This window comes from Eumetopias jubatus, unplaced genomic scaffold (genome assembly GCF_037043125.1).
Source record: "Eumetopias jubatus isolate StellerSeaLion01/CBP00866 unplaced genomic scaffold, mEumJub1_p1.0 scaffold_7, whole genome shotgun sequence".
NCBI classification, from domain to species: Eukaryota; Metazoa; Chordata; class Mammalia; order Carnivora; family Otariidae; genus Eumetopias; species Eumetopias jubatus.
Window position 1 is genome coordinate 104,826,274 of NW_028274813.1, and position 14,921 is coordinate 104,841,194.

At 48.8% G+C, this 14,921-nt stretch overlaps 2 protein-coding genes and 1 long non-coding RNA gene across 8 annotated transcripts in view; 1 reads left to right on the forward strand and 2 right to left on the reverse strand.

The window, feature by feature from the left end:
* Positions 1 to 14,921, forward strand: part of ZNF609 (zinc finger protein 609) — a 252,841-nt gene that overhangs the window by 205,338 nt on the left and 32,582 nt on the right. For 3 of the 6 annotated variants that reach the window (XR_015768566.1, XR_015768568.1, XR_015768567.1), the window contains exon 10: positions 83 to 292. The exons of 1 other annotated variant lie outside the window; for it this stretch is intronic. The gene's annotated coding sequence lies outside the window, so the exon portion shown is untranslated. Of the gene's footprint in view, positions 1 to 82; positions 4,652 to 14,921 lie in introns of those variants that run through there. 2 more of the 6 variants (XM_028100152.2, XM_028100154.2) reach the window with 2 other exon arrangements.
* Positions 3,304 to 5,770, reverse strand: LOC148163954 (uncharacterized). Its single transcript, XR_015768570.1, has 3 exons — positions 5,502 to 5,770; positions 5,278 to 5,422; positions 3,304 to 3,443 (listed from the first exon to the last, which is right to left on the reverse strand). It is a non-coding gene; the product is annotated as an uncharacterized LOC148163954 (long non-coding RNA).
* OAZ2 (ornithine decarboxylase antizyme 2) overlaps positions 6,611 to 14,921 on the reverse strand; it is a 31,025-nt gene continuing 22,714 nt past the window's right edge. The window contains 5 exon segments of the mRNA XM_088024856.1: positions 6,611 to 6,980; positions 7,235 to 7,320; positions 8,128 to 8,303; positions 9,558 to 9,638; positions 9,640 to 9,715. Coding sequence (XP_087880982.1) covers positions 6,850 to 6,980; positions 7,235 to 7,320; positions 8,128 to 8,303; positions 9,558 to 9,638; positions 9,640 to 9,715 — 550 coding nt within the window. The 3' untranslated portion in view covers positions 6,611 to 6,849.

A 14,921-nucleotide genomic window follows, 5' to 3' on the forward strand; every position in this document is an offset into this window, starting at 1 on the left:
GTTCGTTTTGTCGGAGCGCCACCTGGTGGTTGTTATACCCGCAGGCTGAGTGCCTGGTTCTCTGTCCGTGTTTCCCTTGCAGAACACCAAGTGCCCGGATAAAGTCAGCTTCACGGGCCCGGACTGGCTCACCCAAGGAGGTGCTGGAGGTGCCATGTAAACATCAGTTAAATGGTGTTGATCATCCTGTTTGCCGTTCCTACCATGACCGAAGGCAGACCCTTGGCCATCTCACCTCCACCAGATCCCCGGACTCCCTGACCCACCCTCTTCCTCAGGAGCTGGAGAGCTGGTACTTAGCAAAAATATTTATTCTCTGGCCACAGTCGTGACTGTCGTGGCCCCTGTGGAGATGAAGGCATGGGGAGCAACCAGGGGAACATGGCCTCAGCCCAGAGAAGTCACTGCTCTGTTCCCCAAGACCCTGGCCTGCTGCCGGAGCAGTGCCAACACCTGTCACCCTTGCCCCCAGGGAGGGACTCCCAAGCACTGGGTAAGGTCTGAGGACAGCACAGCAGCCGTACCCCTCTCACCGTCATTACCACAACCACCAGATTCCTGCATCTCCCCAGCAGTTTGGGCCCTGGGAACTGGCAGCATGTGGAGGAATTAGAATCTCAGGAAAGAAATTGGGGGCTGTTTTCTCTGTACTTGTGAAAACAAGGTCTTCAGACATGAAGACTACTCCCCTCCCGCGTGAGCACATATACATGCTCAGAGCCTAGCCTGGAAAGGAAGACCAAGGCATTTGTCCCACCGCGGCCTTGGGTTGCCCGTCAGGCAGAGAGCCAGCGTCCCAACACCAGCACAGGGCTCCCCGGGGACACTGGGAGTAAGCTGGAGCTGGAGCATGAATGGAGTGTTGTGAAGTAGAACCTGCATCCCCACTAAGTCCTGCTGCTTCTTAGCCCCCAACTCCTTGCCCTTGTCTCTTTCCTCCTGACCCGTTGCTGCCTTTCCCAGGGGGATCCCCATGCTGATCGCTCCTTTTCTTTTCCACTGCTTGGCTCTTAAGACTCAGGCAGGTAAAATAGTATGCCCCCCAACATGGGGAGCTTTGGAGTCTGCCAGGTAACCTTAGGGCAAGGCCCAGGAGGCGGGCCCTGGGAGCACCCAGCAGTTTTTAGAGATGTCCTGTCCATTCAGCCAGCTGAGTATCCTCCTCATTTAGGGCCACAAATATAGACAGCCCAATTGTTCTGTATACAAGTACATGATTTTATACAGCTCAATCTATAACCCCCTGTGTGCCAATATAAGCTGTGTTTCTTTGTAACACGTTTTTGTTTTAGGGGCCACTGGCCATGGGAAGATAGGTGTTCCTTAGACCCTGGGATAACACATCCAAGCCATTATTCCTCAGAACCCCCGAGTGTACTCAGTGGAGCTGTGCAATGAGGCAGCAGACATTTCTCTGCTCTCCTTAGAAATGCAGCCTACCAGTCCAGCTTCAGGCTCTTTGCCCTGGGAAAGTGACGATGATTTGCTAGCTTTATTGGAGTCACTTCTTCCCCAAGGTATGGGGAGCTTTAGCTCTTATTTTGCTTTTGAGGTAGCGTCCCTTTGTTCTCCTTGGCTATCTTTCCTTGACTTTCTGGATTGAGAAAGACTGACACACACCAGCTTAGGCTCGAGAAGGGTATTTGTGACCAGAGTGCCAAAGTGACCGTTTAAGAGCAAGGACTCGGCTCTGACCCGGTTTGGGGCATGGAGGTGGCGGATAGTAAGCACAATGCCCAGCAGAGGCTGCTCTCCAAGAACCCTGGACCCCTACTCTGAATGGCTTGGGGTCATTTGCCCAAGAGGAGCCCCTCTGATCTATACACCTTCCCTCTGGGTTTTCATGTCATTGTTATTCGAGTTCTGAGCCCTCTCCCAAAAACCCGCCGTTTTAGACCACTTAGCAGGCCCCCAAGCAGCCTCCCTTGCCCGCATCATTCCCTCTGCCTCCTGCGACCCCAGACTTCCCATTCCATGGAAGTAGTTGGTTTGGACGCCTTCACCCCCGCCTAACCTGAGTCACCCCCACCAGGGGGATGACTGAGTTTCAGCCTGATGATGCCCTGCCAGGCTCCTGTGGGGTGGAGCCGAGGGCCCATCTCTGTTCCTGTTTGTTTTTAAATATTGTTGTGTGTTTTGTATCTGTGGCGCTGGCTCACAGCGTGCTCTGTACATACTGTAAAGAAGCCTTTGGAGTAATTTTCTTTCCCGTTGGGCAGGCCTGGCCCCACATTCCTGCCCTTTCCACTTTGTTCTGTGACACAGAGAAGAGGAACTTCTGTATTAGCAGGGCACTCTTGGGTTCTGCAGAAGGGGACAGCTTTTTCTTTTCCTTAAAAACCATTTGGCTCTCTGCTCCTTACATCCAAGTCTCTGTAGAAGAGTAGGCGCTGAGCTGCCCAGAGGAGCAGGTGAAAGCAGCAAGGGCGGACTAGCACTGCCTCTGCCCGGTCCCTGCTCCTCACCCGGCCCTGTCTTCCCTCCCTGAAACAACACGAAGCAGCGGCTGGTCCTCGCCCAGTGCCGAGGGAACGATCGGCTCTCCACCCCCTACAGGGGAGGCGGCCCCCGGGTGGGGGGTACCCATCTCAGAGAGATGAGAGCCTCCCCAAGGGTCCCACCCCATGGGCAAAGGCTGGCAAAGTGTGCTAAGGGCCACGACCCCCGGACCAAGGCTCACTGTGAGCCACCCCTGCCCAGGCCTCTTCCAAGAACTCGCTCGTCGGGGCTCTGCACGAGAAGCTAGAGGGCAGGAGCCTCACCCCCAGCCAGGACAGCCAAGGCTTGGAGAGCTGCTCTTTAGGGCTCACATCTGCCTCTTCATCCCCCCCTCCCCTGCCTGTACGTGTACGTGTATGAAGCTCCCTTCTCTTACCTCATCCCCTCCACGTGTCCCCAGGTCGAAAGACCACATGCAGAAGGGTTAACAGGGCACCCCATGAAATGAAACAGTGATTCTTGAATCTTCTCTCCAGGCTCCAAGGCGAGGGTGAGAGGATGTGGCTTGGGGGTTGGGAGGGGGAGACTATAGAAGGGCTAGAGTTATTGTACACGGGCTTTGAGGTCACCCACGTCGCTTATTATACTATGTACCCTGTCACCATCCCAGTGTCTACTCTCCTGCCCCTGTGATTCAACTGGGCAGCTAGTTGGCCCCATAATTCCGGGCCTTTGTCATTTGTTTTACTACTAGGGCATCCCAGGAAGCTTTCCAATGATCCTCTGCCATGGGCCCCTCCTGGGATCAAGCCCCTCCCAGGCCCCGCCCCCCAGCCCCTCTTGCCCCAGCCCACCCGCTTGCCTTGGTGCTCAGCCCCCCCCATTGGGAGCAGGTTGGGGCGAGCTGGAGGCCCGGGCTGGAGGGGCAGTGTTGCTGTTCATAGCTTTTGTTCCATTGGCGTTGCTCTGTTGGATTTAATTTCAGTCTTCCTGATTCTTCCCTTCTGTAAAGTGTACATTACCAAGTTCCTTGTTTTTTATATATATATATATAAATATATATATATACAAACTGTACTCTTTTTGCCTTTGTACATTCAGGCAAGAAGAGAAAATAAATCTTTTTAAGAGACAATCACAAATCTGTGAGGGCTGCTGGTTATTTCTCCTGGAGTTTGCTGCTGAGCTGCCTCCTCCTCCCTCCCCACTTTTCTGTTTTCCCTCAGCTTTCCTGATTTTCCTGGTCCTGCTCCATAAGCGTCCTCAACTCCACCTTCCCTGGCTGATGGCCAACTGCTGAATCCAGTGTCCAGACTACCTGCCCTGCAGTATTCTCTGGCTTGGCCACTGGCTTAGCCAGGGGCTTAATCCCGTGCCCTGGCCTCTCCTGTCTTCCCCCTTAGATCCCATTCACCAAAGTGGCTTTGGACCCCTCGGTACCTGGGACCTGTCTCCCGGAGGCCCTGGCTTTGGACACTCAGTTGTGAAACTATGCACCTAGGAGCTCTCCACTTGAGAATTTTGCACTATTTAAACCCCCTGGGAGTTAGAACAGATGGTTTTTAGGAATGAGTGCAAAACTGTCTCCTAACACTCCCCTCCCAGATTCCAGCCTCCGGAGTGCTCTGATCCAGAGCCCAGAGAATCATTCCTAGCTGGTAGACTCCTATGGCTACCCCATCAGAATAAGGGCTAAGGGTTTAGGAGTCAAGAGCATTTGGTCAGAATTTTAAAGGGTGGTATATTCTGACACACAGCCCAACCAAACCATTGTTCTGTCTCTTGAACTTTCTATCTTTTTCCTCTCATCTCCTGCTCCCCCTTTTTTCCCCTTTCTCTACTTCCTTTTCTTAATTGGCTTTGAAATTGAAGTATATTTTTAAATTATTTGTTGTATTTATTAAATAAAGTTTGTAATATCCCTGTTCTTAAATTTAGACTTAGTTTGCCTTTCACATATCCTCCCTATCCATCAACCCCTCAAAATATACCTTCTAAGTTACTTTTTTAATTGGAGTGCAACTTTTGGGTACCAGATTTCTTTCCTGCCAGCAGTCTTATCTGGCAAAATTTTTCTTTTTTGAAAGGGTTTCCAATTTTCTGCCCTTCTACCTCTAGCTGTATTGAAGGGGATCTACCAACAGATGGCGGCAGAACCTCAGGCGTGTTTCCTGTCCCCTCTGCTTGTTTGAAAGACTAGTAAAGGACTGCATTTTGTCTTGGTTCTTTATCCCAGTCTTGTAGATTCTCTCTTGAGTTTACCATGATCCTAAACTGCCTGCATTAACTTGGCCATTGTCCACATTCACTGGACCTCTACTGCAGGTGTCTCACAGTAGTGACCATTTTCCAGTCCCTGCCTTCATGCTGCCTCTAGGGGTTAGCTCCTCAGTGGAGGACATCTTCGAGTCTTTCCTGTTCCAGCTGAACGTCTAGGCGCAGACATTCTAATACTGTGCAAGCTGTACATGTTACAGTCACTTTTAAAAACCTGGCCCGCTGTGACAGGTCCAAGGTTAGTAACGTGGCCTGGTGTGAAAACTCAAGCTCCACATAGGACACTGTGAAAATGGGCCAAAGACTCAGAAAAACTTAGGATAGCCACAGCTATTGATTATTCCAAAGTAGATCATTCCAAAGCTGTAGGAAGAACCACCTGCCCAGCACTTGGGAAAACAGAAGCAAAAGGGAAAAAAATGCTATTGTAAGCATTTAATTAACAAATTAAAAAGGAGAATTTAAGGGGCTATCTGGAGTTCAAGCCCCATGTTGGGTGTGGAGCCTCGTTTAGGGGGAAAAAAAAAATTCTAGCTCCCTACAGTGCCACTGAAAACTTACCAGTCGGGCTGGTGGTGCAAGGAGAATGGCAGCCACACACACCGTCCTAGGGAAGGTGTAGGCTGCTTCCTTCAAACACCTCCAAGAATGAGAATGTCAGGCAGCTCCATGCAAAAGTCAGAACTCAGTTTCAGGACCCAGCCTTCTACACAAAAGGAAACACTGAGAACAGCTTGGATCCTGGGTAGAGCCTCTTATTTTGGATGAAGCTGATGTGTACATACCTCTCTTAGCGGGTACTGGCAGTTTGTCCCAGACTCCTAGCAACCGTGTTTTGCAGTGTAATGTGGCCCCAGAGGCTTCAGCCGGTTTATCTGTCCTGATGCACCGCAGCTTTTTTCCTGAGAAGCATGTATCACACCCCTGCTATGTTAGGCTCTAGACTCAAAAGAGTAGTGGTAGAAAGCCGGTCCTGGTACAGGAATGAAAAATAGACCAACCACAACTTTAAATCAGTTTATTGACACAGTAACACAACACACTTGCCTCCCTGACACCCCCACCCCCCTCTCACCCAATCTAGATCTCTCCCCCTTCCTCCCCCCTTAGAACAAGCTGTTCAGTGAAAACAGAAAAGGGCAGGCCACTTCTATACCCTCAGTCCCACCCCTAAGCCCTGTGGGGCAGGGGCTCAGGCACTACTCAGAACCTGTTGAGAGAGAGAGAGAGGAGGGGCAGTCAGCACTATACTCAGCCAGGCAGAGGCATCCAGTCCCTAAGAGCAGATTCCCACACGATCCCCAGGCCCTGAGTTGCTATTCCTCTTCCTCTCCGCTCTTTGTGACCCTGGAAAGGAGACACCTTGGGGCCTGGGCCTGCAGCCAGGAGCAAGAACTGGCTGTGATTTGAGAATTGGGGAGTTTGGCTAGTGTTTTAAGGCCCAGGCACCCCAAAGAAAGCCCTGGTGGTGGGAGTGAACTTCAATGCCCCCATTTAAAATGCACTGATAACATTAAACAGATTAAGCCAGCTTAACCAAATGCCAGAACAACACTAAGCTGTAAAGGAGGAGGGGGCCAGACCTGGTTTCTCCAGGCCAGACACAAATGCACACACAGGAGTCCAGGTGGAGTGTCAAAAAACAAGGACAGCCCAGGGGCCAAAAAGCCTATATTCAGGAGTCCCTGGGTTGAAAGGAAGCAAGGAAAGAAAATACACAAGTCTTAAAAACCAAAAAAGAAAGCCCAACAGCAGGGGAACCTGAGCCTGACAGTGCTGCCCCCCAGCCCTCCAGGCCTTGCCCCTGGACCCAGACAGTCCCTCCCCCTCTAGGCAATGTCCTCCCCTAGGCTAGACAGAGCACATCACACAGCGCAGTTTAAAAAGCTTCTAATGCCAGTTCATAAACATCTTCATTTACTATTGGTGATTACATGTGAATAATATGTTTACACTGTTCTTTAGGGAAAACAATTTCAACGAGTCAACCCCGAGAACACAATAGGCAACCCTCACCCTGAGCCCCTCAGCGTCCTTCCCTAGACAGCAAGGAGCCCCTTCCTCTGCCCCAGGGCTGCCCAACTTCCCCTCTTCCCCCACTGCGGCTCTTGGGCAAAGCATCCTCTATGACCATTAGTCCTCGTCGGACAAGCTCTGGTCCAGGGGGTAAACCATGAACATCACATCTGGCCGAGAGGGAACACAGGGGTGGCCTGGACGCACAATCTCAAAGCCCAAGAAGCTGAAGGTCTTCAGGAGTGGAGCTGCAGAAGAGTGTAAAAAGGATTCTGATAAACACAAGGGTAGGCTCCAATCAAGGGAAAACAAAAAACCAAGATGGAATAAATAAGCTCGAGGCCTTTACTAAAGACCCTTCAGGCACTCCCCGCTCTTGTGATTTCCCAGGGTTGATATGGCAAATTCAAGAGCCCTACTTCACGGAACACAGAGCCCCCTTTCCCCCCCACTACTTCCCCATTGTCTGGGCAGTAGGTCTCAGGCTACTTTGATTCCTCACCTCTGTCTTCCCGGCCCTTCCTGAAGCAGATGAAGACGTAGTTCACTTTCATCTTCTCCTCAGCAAACTCTAGCAGTGCTAACAATCTGCCAGAAGCAAAGAAAACAACTCAGGCCTACCACCACCTCTCTAGACTTTCCACCCACCCAACCCTCCCTCAAAAAAGCCTTCTCTGAGGCTTACAGCCAGCAATATAAATAGGGAACCTCCAAGGAGAGGTTTCCTATTTCAAGAGCCTGGAGTTCAGAAAAAAGCCACAATCTCAAGAGAAAAATGTTACTGTATTCTCTCTTCCTGGAATAAGGGTTCTTCATCTGAAATTAATACTAACCAACTTCACTAATGCAGTTCACAAGATAGTATGGGGCCTAGGAAGAGAACCTGGTTTTTCAGTGGTCTTCCAAAGTTGCCAAGTTTGAGAACCACAGCCACTGGGACACTCTCTGGGCCCTAACACTGCCTAAAAGGATTTCCTCAAGAGAAAAGAGCAACTCAAGAGAACTCCGTCTTTAGGACTGTTTCTTACACACCTGGCTGTCTTGGAGGGCCTTGCCCAATCCAATGAAATCCCACTGTAGCTCAGAGCTTCCTGCCCTTTTGAACTGCATCACTGTTTGGTGGCTGAAGGGGGATTTGATGTCTGCTGAGAAGAGTGAACCATGGGGCAATTAAATGACAGTGATTTGGTTAATGTGATAATGATCTCCTTTAATTATAACCTACCGCAGGCCTGTTTTACTGGCTAAAAATAACCTGTTACGAACTGGTATCTGCTTGGGAAACCTAGAGCTAGGGAAGAAGGCAGACTCTCTGTTCATCTGTTGGCCCCAACAAGCATATGCCCTTCTCTGGAATGGGCCCTCCCTTCCCCTTCCCCAGCACCTGCTCCTTACCCTTCTTTGCTCCCATCAGCTAATAATCCATCTGGGATTTCTACAAACAGGCTCTGGCTGGACAGGACTGCATCCCAGGAAGAGACTTTCACCTCGGTGACCTCATACTGGAAGTGGACAATGTGAGGTTTTCCATCGTTCACAGGGAGGTCCTGGGTCACAGTGAGCTTCTCGTCCTGGGAGGAAATCAGGTCAGAGGACCAGGTCACTGCTGCCCTGGCCACATCACAGGCTCCCTAACCTAGATGGTCCCGGGAGTCCTCTTGGGCCAATCTCAGGGTAGTATGGGATGAAGGACACACTGAAAATGCAGAGCCGCATGCTGGCTAAATGGAGCCATCCATCACTCATCAGGCACAAAGACAAGCTGATGACAGCTACAAGTCAGCATGACGGGAAGGGAAGTATTTACGAAGTGTCCACTAGATGCCAAGCACTGTGTAAGGTGCTTTCCCATTTTTCAAGCCACCAGAAGCATCTGAGGTAGTTATTAATACCCCCGTTTTAAATCTGAGATGCTAGGGGCTCAGAACAATTAAGCAACAGACCCGAATCTCCATAGCTAGTAAATGGTAGAGTTGATATTCAAACAAGGTCTCCCTGACTCTAAACCCACATGTGTCCCCCGAACACCAAGCTCTTTCCCTTCTCTCTCTGAAAGATAAACATTAGAAACAACGAGAATACATGTGAGGGCCTAGCTGGGGCCCAGCTCAACCAAAGCCTGCTTCCAGGTAGACTACAAGTCCATGTTGTCTCCCCTGTGCACAACCTCAAGAGGCCAGAACTCAGCCACCCTGCCACCCTTCAGTGCCAATCTTGGGGAGAAGCTAAGCCAACTTTTGGGCCTCGATCACAGGAGATTAAAGGGCAGCAAAGGACTGGCTGCCCCAGCCCAGATCATTCTTAGGGCAGATGGCCAGCATTCCCTAAAGCTCCTAGGATGTACCCTATGCTGCCAGAATGACACCTGATGGAGATGCAAAGCCCCTTCTCCTGTCCCCCCACCCTCACACTACCCGGCCCACCCCCAATCAGGCCAGTAAGGGATAGAAAATCAGAATGCCTGATAGTTGTGGAAAACTGCTCCTCCTGGCCCTTGGTATTTCTCAAGAGAAACTGAGGAATCACACCAAAGAGAGTTCTTGCACCCCTCCCATTCATCTGAGTCCTTCCCACTCAGGACCCTGAACGGGCACTGAAGTGCTGACCACCAAGCTAAGAAGATGGCAGTGTTGGCTTGCTGCCGATCTCCTCCTAGCACTTCCCAAAACCACAGAGCAGCCTCATTTGAAAGAGTCCTGCCCGATTCCCCTACCGGCCTGGCCTAAGAGAAGACTCAAGAAGGCAATTACTACCCCTTAAGCAGCAGCTGAGTGGAATCTTCCGACAGCTCTGCTCCAAGCCTTCCACCCCAGAGTCCTCCTTACCTTATATATTAGAGCTGAGAGAGAAGGATCCCTGCCGCCCCCTCGCCCACCGGGGATCTTCGACAGTGGGTGAGGGGCATCAGGAGCACCACAGAGGCCCCGGAACAATGTGCCTGCAGCACTGGAGCTGGGGACAGTTACTCAAAGGCAAAATACTACTGCAAAAGAGAAGTTGAGACAGTAAACACCAAGACTTACAAATTTAACACATCCCACTCCAACCTCTGCCCTGGCTCTCCCGAAACAAGTGTTCTAAAGCTACACCACTGCCCCCCCAATCCTTTCAGCTTCCAGATCTACTTCTGTGCTCTTCAAGCGCACCCACCACCCTGCAGAAAGCAGAGGGAGCCCAGCTGGACATATCTGACCCGAGGAACACCTGCTCGACATCAAACAAATCTGTGTGACACTGGCAAGCCCTGAGAGGAACCAGATGCTGGCGTGCCTTCAAGGCCTTAAGCACCCTGCCCCCCAGCCCTCTTCCTTACTCTAACAGCACTTCAACAACCTCTGTGGCAATCTCAAAACCTACACGGTCACTTCTGGCTGGAGAGGCATATGGGCCTCAAAGAGATCACATGGGCTGGGTACCATGTCCCTGAGGAACTCCCACGGCCACTCTTCCAATGATGGCTTCCTCCCCAATCTAAACAAAAGACCTGGACAAGAAATCAATAACCCAAATCTCTCCAGGGTCAAGAACTGAATTAAATCCAGGGATCTGGCTCTCAGAGAAGAGATGCACTACAGTACAGAGTATAATGGTCTGAGTTTGTCCCTGGTATGCCACCAAATGTTGGGCTTCCTTGCTAGAATCTGACCTGGGCACGGGAGTTTAGGTAATACTGATGTGATCAGAATGGACACTGAGGCGCTTGTTTATCAGGGAGAAGGAATAATTGCTAAGAACTAAGGAAGCCAATAAGCAGATGGATTACAGAGGGTGAGAGGCTCCTGAAGGAACTCCCTGTCACCTCCAGGTGTGTGCCCTTACTGCCACCATGATATTCAGCTGGACCCACCAGGGCTCCAAATCTGCTCCACTGCCTTCTTTGAACCTGATTTAGTGGTTCCTCAGGCTGAGCTGTAGCTCACTTCACAGGCCAACAGCAAGTGAAGCAGGGAAAGAAGTAGTGGTGCACATGCACCACGAGTCGGCAATAGGTCTGTCCCATGACCCCACCACCCTAGCCTCCAGGCAGCTGGAATGCGATGGATAACGTACGGGAGGACACTGCAGGGTTGTGCTAGAGCCAGCTCACACGACTGTGCCCATATCTTCCCAACTGTGTGTTTAATGACATCACATTGGTAGCTTACACGGGCCACAGGGGGAAAATTTACACCACAGAAATCAGCAAATGACATAAATCACGGCTTTGTTTTTTTTTTTTCCTGAAAGCCAGTTGTAGTAAGATGCAAGGCACCATTCTTCACACTTTTTGCTTTATGTGGCATGGCATGCCAGATTTGAGTTCTTCACTTGGGCTCACAGTGATAAAACTGAACTCACACCTAACATGGCAATGGTACAATAACCAAAGGGGCATCCAACTAAGATCCTCAGTATGAAGAGACCTGTGTGAGCATTCCAGCTGAGACAGGAAGTCCAAACCCATCAATGCTCTAGCTTGGCTCCTCTTTCTCTCAAGGATTTCAACCAGGGGCCTGAAATTACACTTAGAAATTTCATTGCAGGGCGCCTGGGTGGCTCAGTCAGTTAAGCATCCGACTCTTGATTTCAGCTTAGATCATGATCTCAGGGTCCTGAGCTCAAGCCCCGTGTTGGGTTCCACGCTCAGAGGCGAGTCTGCCCAAGATTCTCTCCCTCTGCCCCTCCCATGGCTCACGCTCATGCACACACACTCTCTCAAATAAATAAAATAAATACTTAAAAAAAAAAAAATCTCACTGGGAGATGGGAGTTCCCAGGGCAGTGTCAGTGGGCTGGCACAGCATCGATACCTGCGGGTAAAAGACACATGCACCACCTCCTGCCTCCCCTGGAAGGCCTCAGGCCATCCTCATCTCCCCTGCTCTTAGCCTCACCAACAGCAGAAGGGGCATGACTGAGGACTCCGTTGTTTTCAAGGAGGAATTTATTTTCTACTAGGGACAATAAACTATTATCATCCCCCCTCTGCCCCTCCCATGGCTCACGCTCATGCACACACACTCTCTCAAATAAATAAAATAAATACTTAAAAAAAAAAAATCTCACTGGGAGATGGGAGTTCCCAGGGCAGTGTCAGTGGGCTGGCACAGCATCGATACCTGCGGGTAAAAGACACATGCACCACCTCCTGCCTCCCCTGGAAGGCCTCAGGCCATCCTCATCTCCCCTGCTCTTAGCCTCACCAACAGCAGAAGGGGCATGACTGAGGACTCCGTTGTTTTCAAGGAGGAATTTATTTTCTACTAGGGACAATAAACTATTATCATCCCCCCGTTCCAATGTGTTAAGGGACAGAATAATAGTGTCTGGGCCAGAAACAATTAAGACAAGGGGGGCTTCCATAAGCAAAGGTGTATATACACCCCCCCCACACACACACACATGGTATGGTTCTGTTCCCATTCCCTAGTGACAACTATGAGCCTCCGTTGAGGTTCTTGCAAACACCAGGAATGCTGGGCCACTGAAGAAAGCTGGCTTGCAATGTATTGGTCAGTGGAGCTACCCAAGAACTAGGCAGACTTCTCCTCTGGGATAGATGGATGAGATATAGCCCTTGTATACCAGAATTGCATGGGTTCACAAAACCACCAGATCCCCAAGGCCCTTGCAGTTCTAGAATTCTAGTGCTAACCTCAGACTCCTACTTCCAAGGAAATTATTCCTCCCTAGTCTTTGGATGAGAGCTACCTTCCACCTGATGGGCATTCCAACCACCATCTTCATTCTGAGCTAATTTTTACTTGCAAATAGCAGAAGCAATGGGGCCAACCTACTGGAAAAATCAGAGTAAGGTGGATTTTCCTTCTTTTAGATCCAGAATCTCCTTTGTCTGCCTAGAAATAATCCCTAGGGCCTGGCCCCGTGTCCAGCACTAACCTATGTGCTCACTCCTCTTGAAGTAAGTGCAAGAAGTTTATTCCATGGTAACAAATCATTTATTTCCCTACTCTTATACACAAGGATCCTGGAAACTCCTCCTCCTCCCAACAAAGTCTGCACAAGAGCAAGTGTGTGAGTGAGAGTGGAAGGGTGTTTTGGGTCCCACCCTAGGATCCATTTCCAGTTCCCTAAGAGAAACAGCTAGGGTTTAGGATAAACTCAGTGTACTGGAGATCCCAATCAACAATTATCTTCATCGTCCATCATAATGGATCTGCTTTTCATTATTTGCTGTGAATGGCAAATTGCTTCTCTTTCAAAAAACCTGTCATTTCTGAAGTGAGAAGGACAGGGAGATGGGTACATATGTGGTGGTTAAAGAAATTAAGGGGCATGAACAGTAATCAGGCAAGGAAAATAAATACAAGGCACCTTGTCACTCTTTGTAGATGACATGCTACTATATATAGAAAACCTCAACAGCTCCACCAAAAACCTATGAGAAATCAATTTTGTAAGGTTGTAGAATACAAAATCAATTTATAAAAATCTGTTACATTTATATACACTAACAACAAACTACCAGAAGGAGAAATTAAGAAAACAATCCCATTTACAATTCCATTATAAAAAAAAATAAAGAATACTTAGGACTACATTGAACCAAGGAAGTAAAAAAAAACCGGTACTCTGAAAACTGTAAGACACTGATGAAAGAAACTAAAGATACAAATGCAAAGATATGCCATGACATGAACGGGAAGACTACTGTTAACGTCCACACCACCCAAAGCAATCTAAAGACTTCAGTGCAATCCCTATCAAAATACCAATGGCATCTTTCACAGAACTAGAACAAATAATCCTGAAGTTTGTATGGTGCCACAAAAGAGCCCAAATAGCCAAAGCAATCTTGAGAAACATCAAAGCTGAAGGTATCACCCTCTCGGATTTTAAAGTATACTACAAAGTTACAGAATCCAAACAGTATGGCATTGGCACAGACACACAGATAAATGGAATATAATAGAGCCTAGAAATAAAACCATACACGTTCCATTAACCCACGACAAAGGAGGAAAGAATATTCAATGGGGAAAAGACAGTCTCTTCAAAAAATGGTGCTGGGATGGGGCGCCTGGGTGGCTCAGTCGTTAAGCGTCTGCCGTCAGCTCAGGTCATGATCCCGGGGTCCTGGGATCGAGCCCCGCACTGGGCTCCCTGCTCAGTGGAAGGCCTGCTTCTCCCTCTCCCACTCCCCCTGCTTGTGTTCCCTCTCTCGCTGTCTCTGTCAAATAAATAATCTTAAAAAAAGAAAAGAAAAAGGAAGGAAACAGCAAGTGTTGGGGAGGATGTGGAGAAAAAGGAACCCTTGTACTCTATTGGTGGGAAGGCAAACTGGTGCAGCCGCTGTGGAAAACAGTATGGAGGTTCCTCAAACAATTAAAAATAGAACCACCATACGATCCAGCAATTCCACTTTTAGGTATTTATCTGAAAAAAAATGAGAACACTTTAAAGAAAATATACACACCCTTATGTTCATCACAGCAGTAATTATGATAGCCAAGATACAGAAGCAACTTAACTGTCCATCAATATATGAATGGATAAGAATGTGGTATATATACACAATGGTATACTACTCGGCCATGAAAAAGAACGAAATCTTGCCATTTGTGAGAACTATGGATAAACCTAAAGGGCACTATGCTAAGCGAAATAAGTCAGAGGAAGATCAATACTTTATGATTTCACTTATGTGTGGAATCTAAAGGAACAAAACAAACAAAACAGAAACAGACTTACAGATAGAGAACAAACTGATGGTTGCCAGAGGATGAAATAGGTGAAAAGGATTAAGAGGTACAATCCTCCATTTACAAAATAATAAGACATGTAATGCAGGACACAGGAAATATAATCAATAATATCATAACAACTTTGTATGATGACACATGGTACCCTTTTGTAACATATATAATTATTGAATCACACTATGTTGTATGCCTGAAATTAATACAACATAGTACGTCAGTTATTTTTTCAATTAAAGAAAGAACAGGGGCACCTGGCGGGCTCAGTCGGTAGAGCATGTGACTTTTGATCTCAGGATCCTGAGTTCGAGCCCTACACTGGGTGCAGAGATTACTTAAAAATAAAAATAAAAATAAAGGGCGCCTGGGTGGCTCAGTCATTAAGCGTCTGCCTTCGGCTCAGGTCATGATCCCAGAGTCCTGGGATTGAGTCCCACATCGGGCTCCCTGCTCCACGGGAAGCCTGCTTCTCCCTCTCCCACTCCTTCT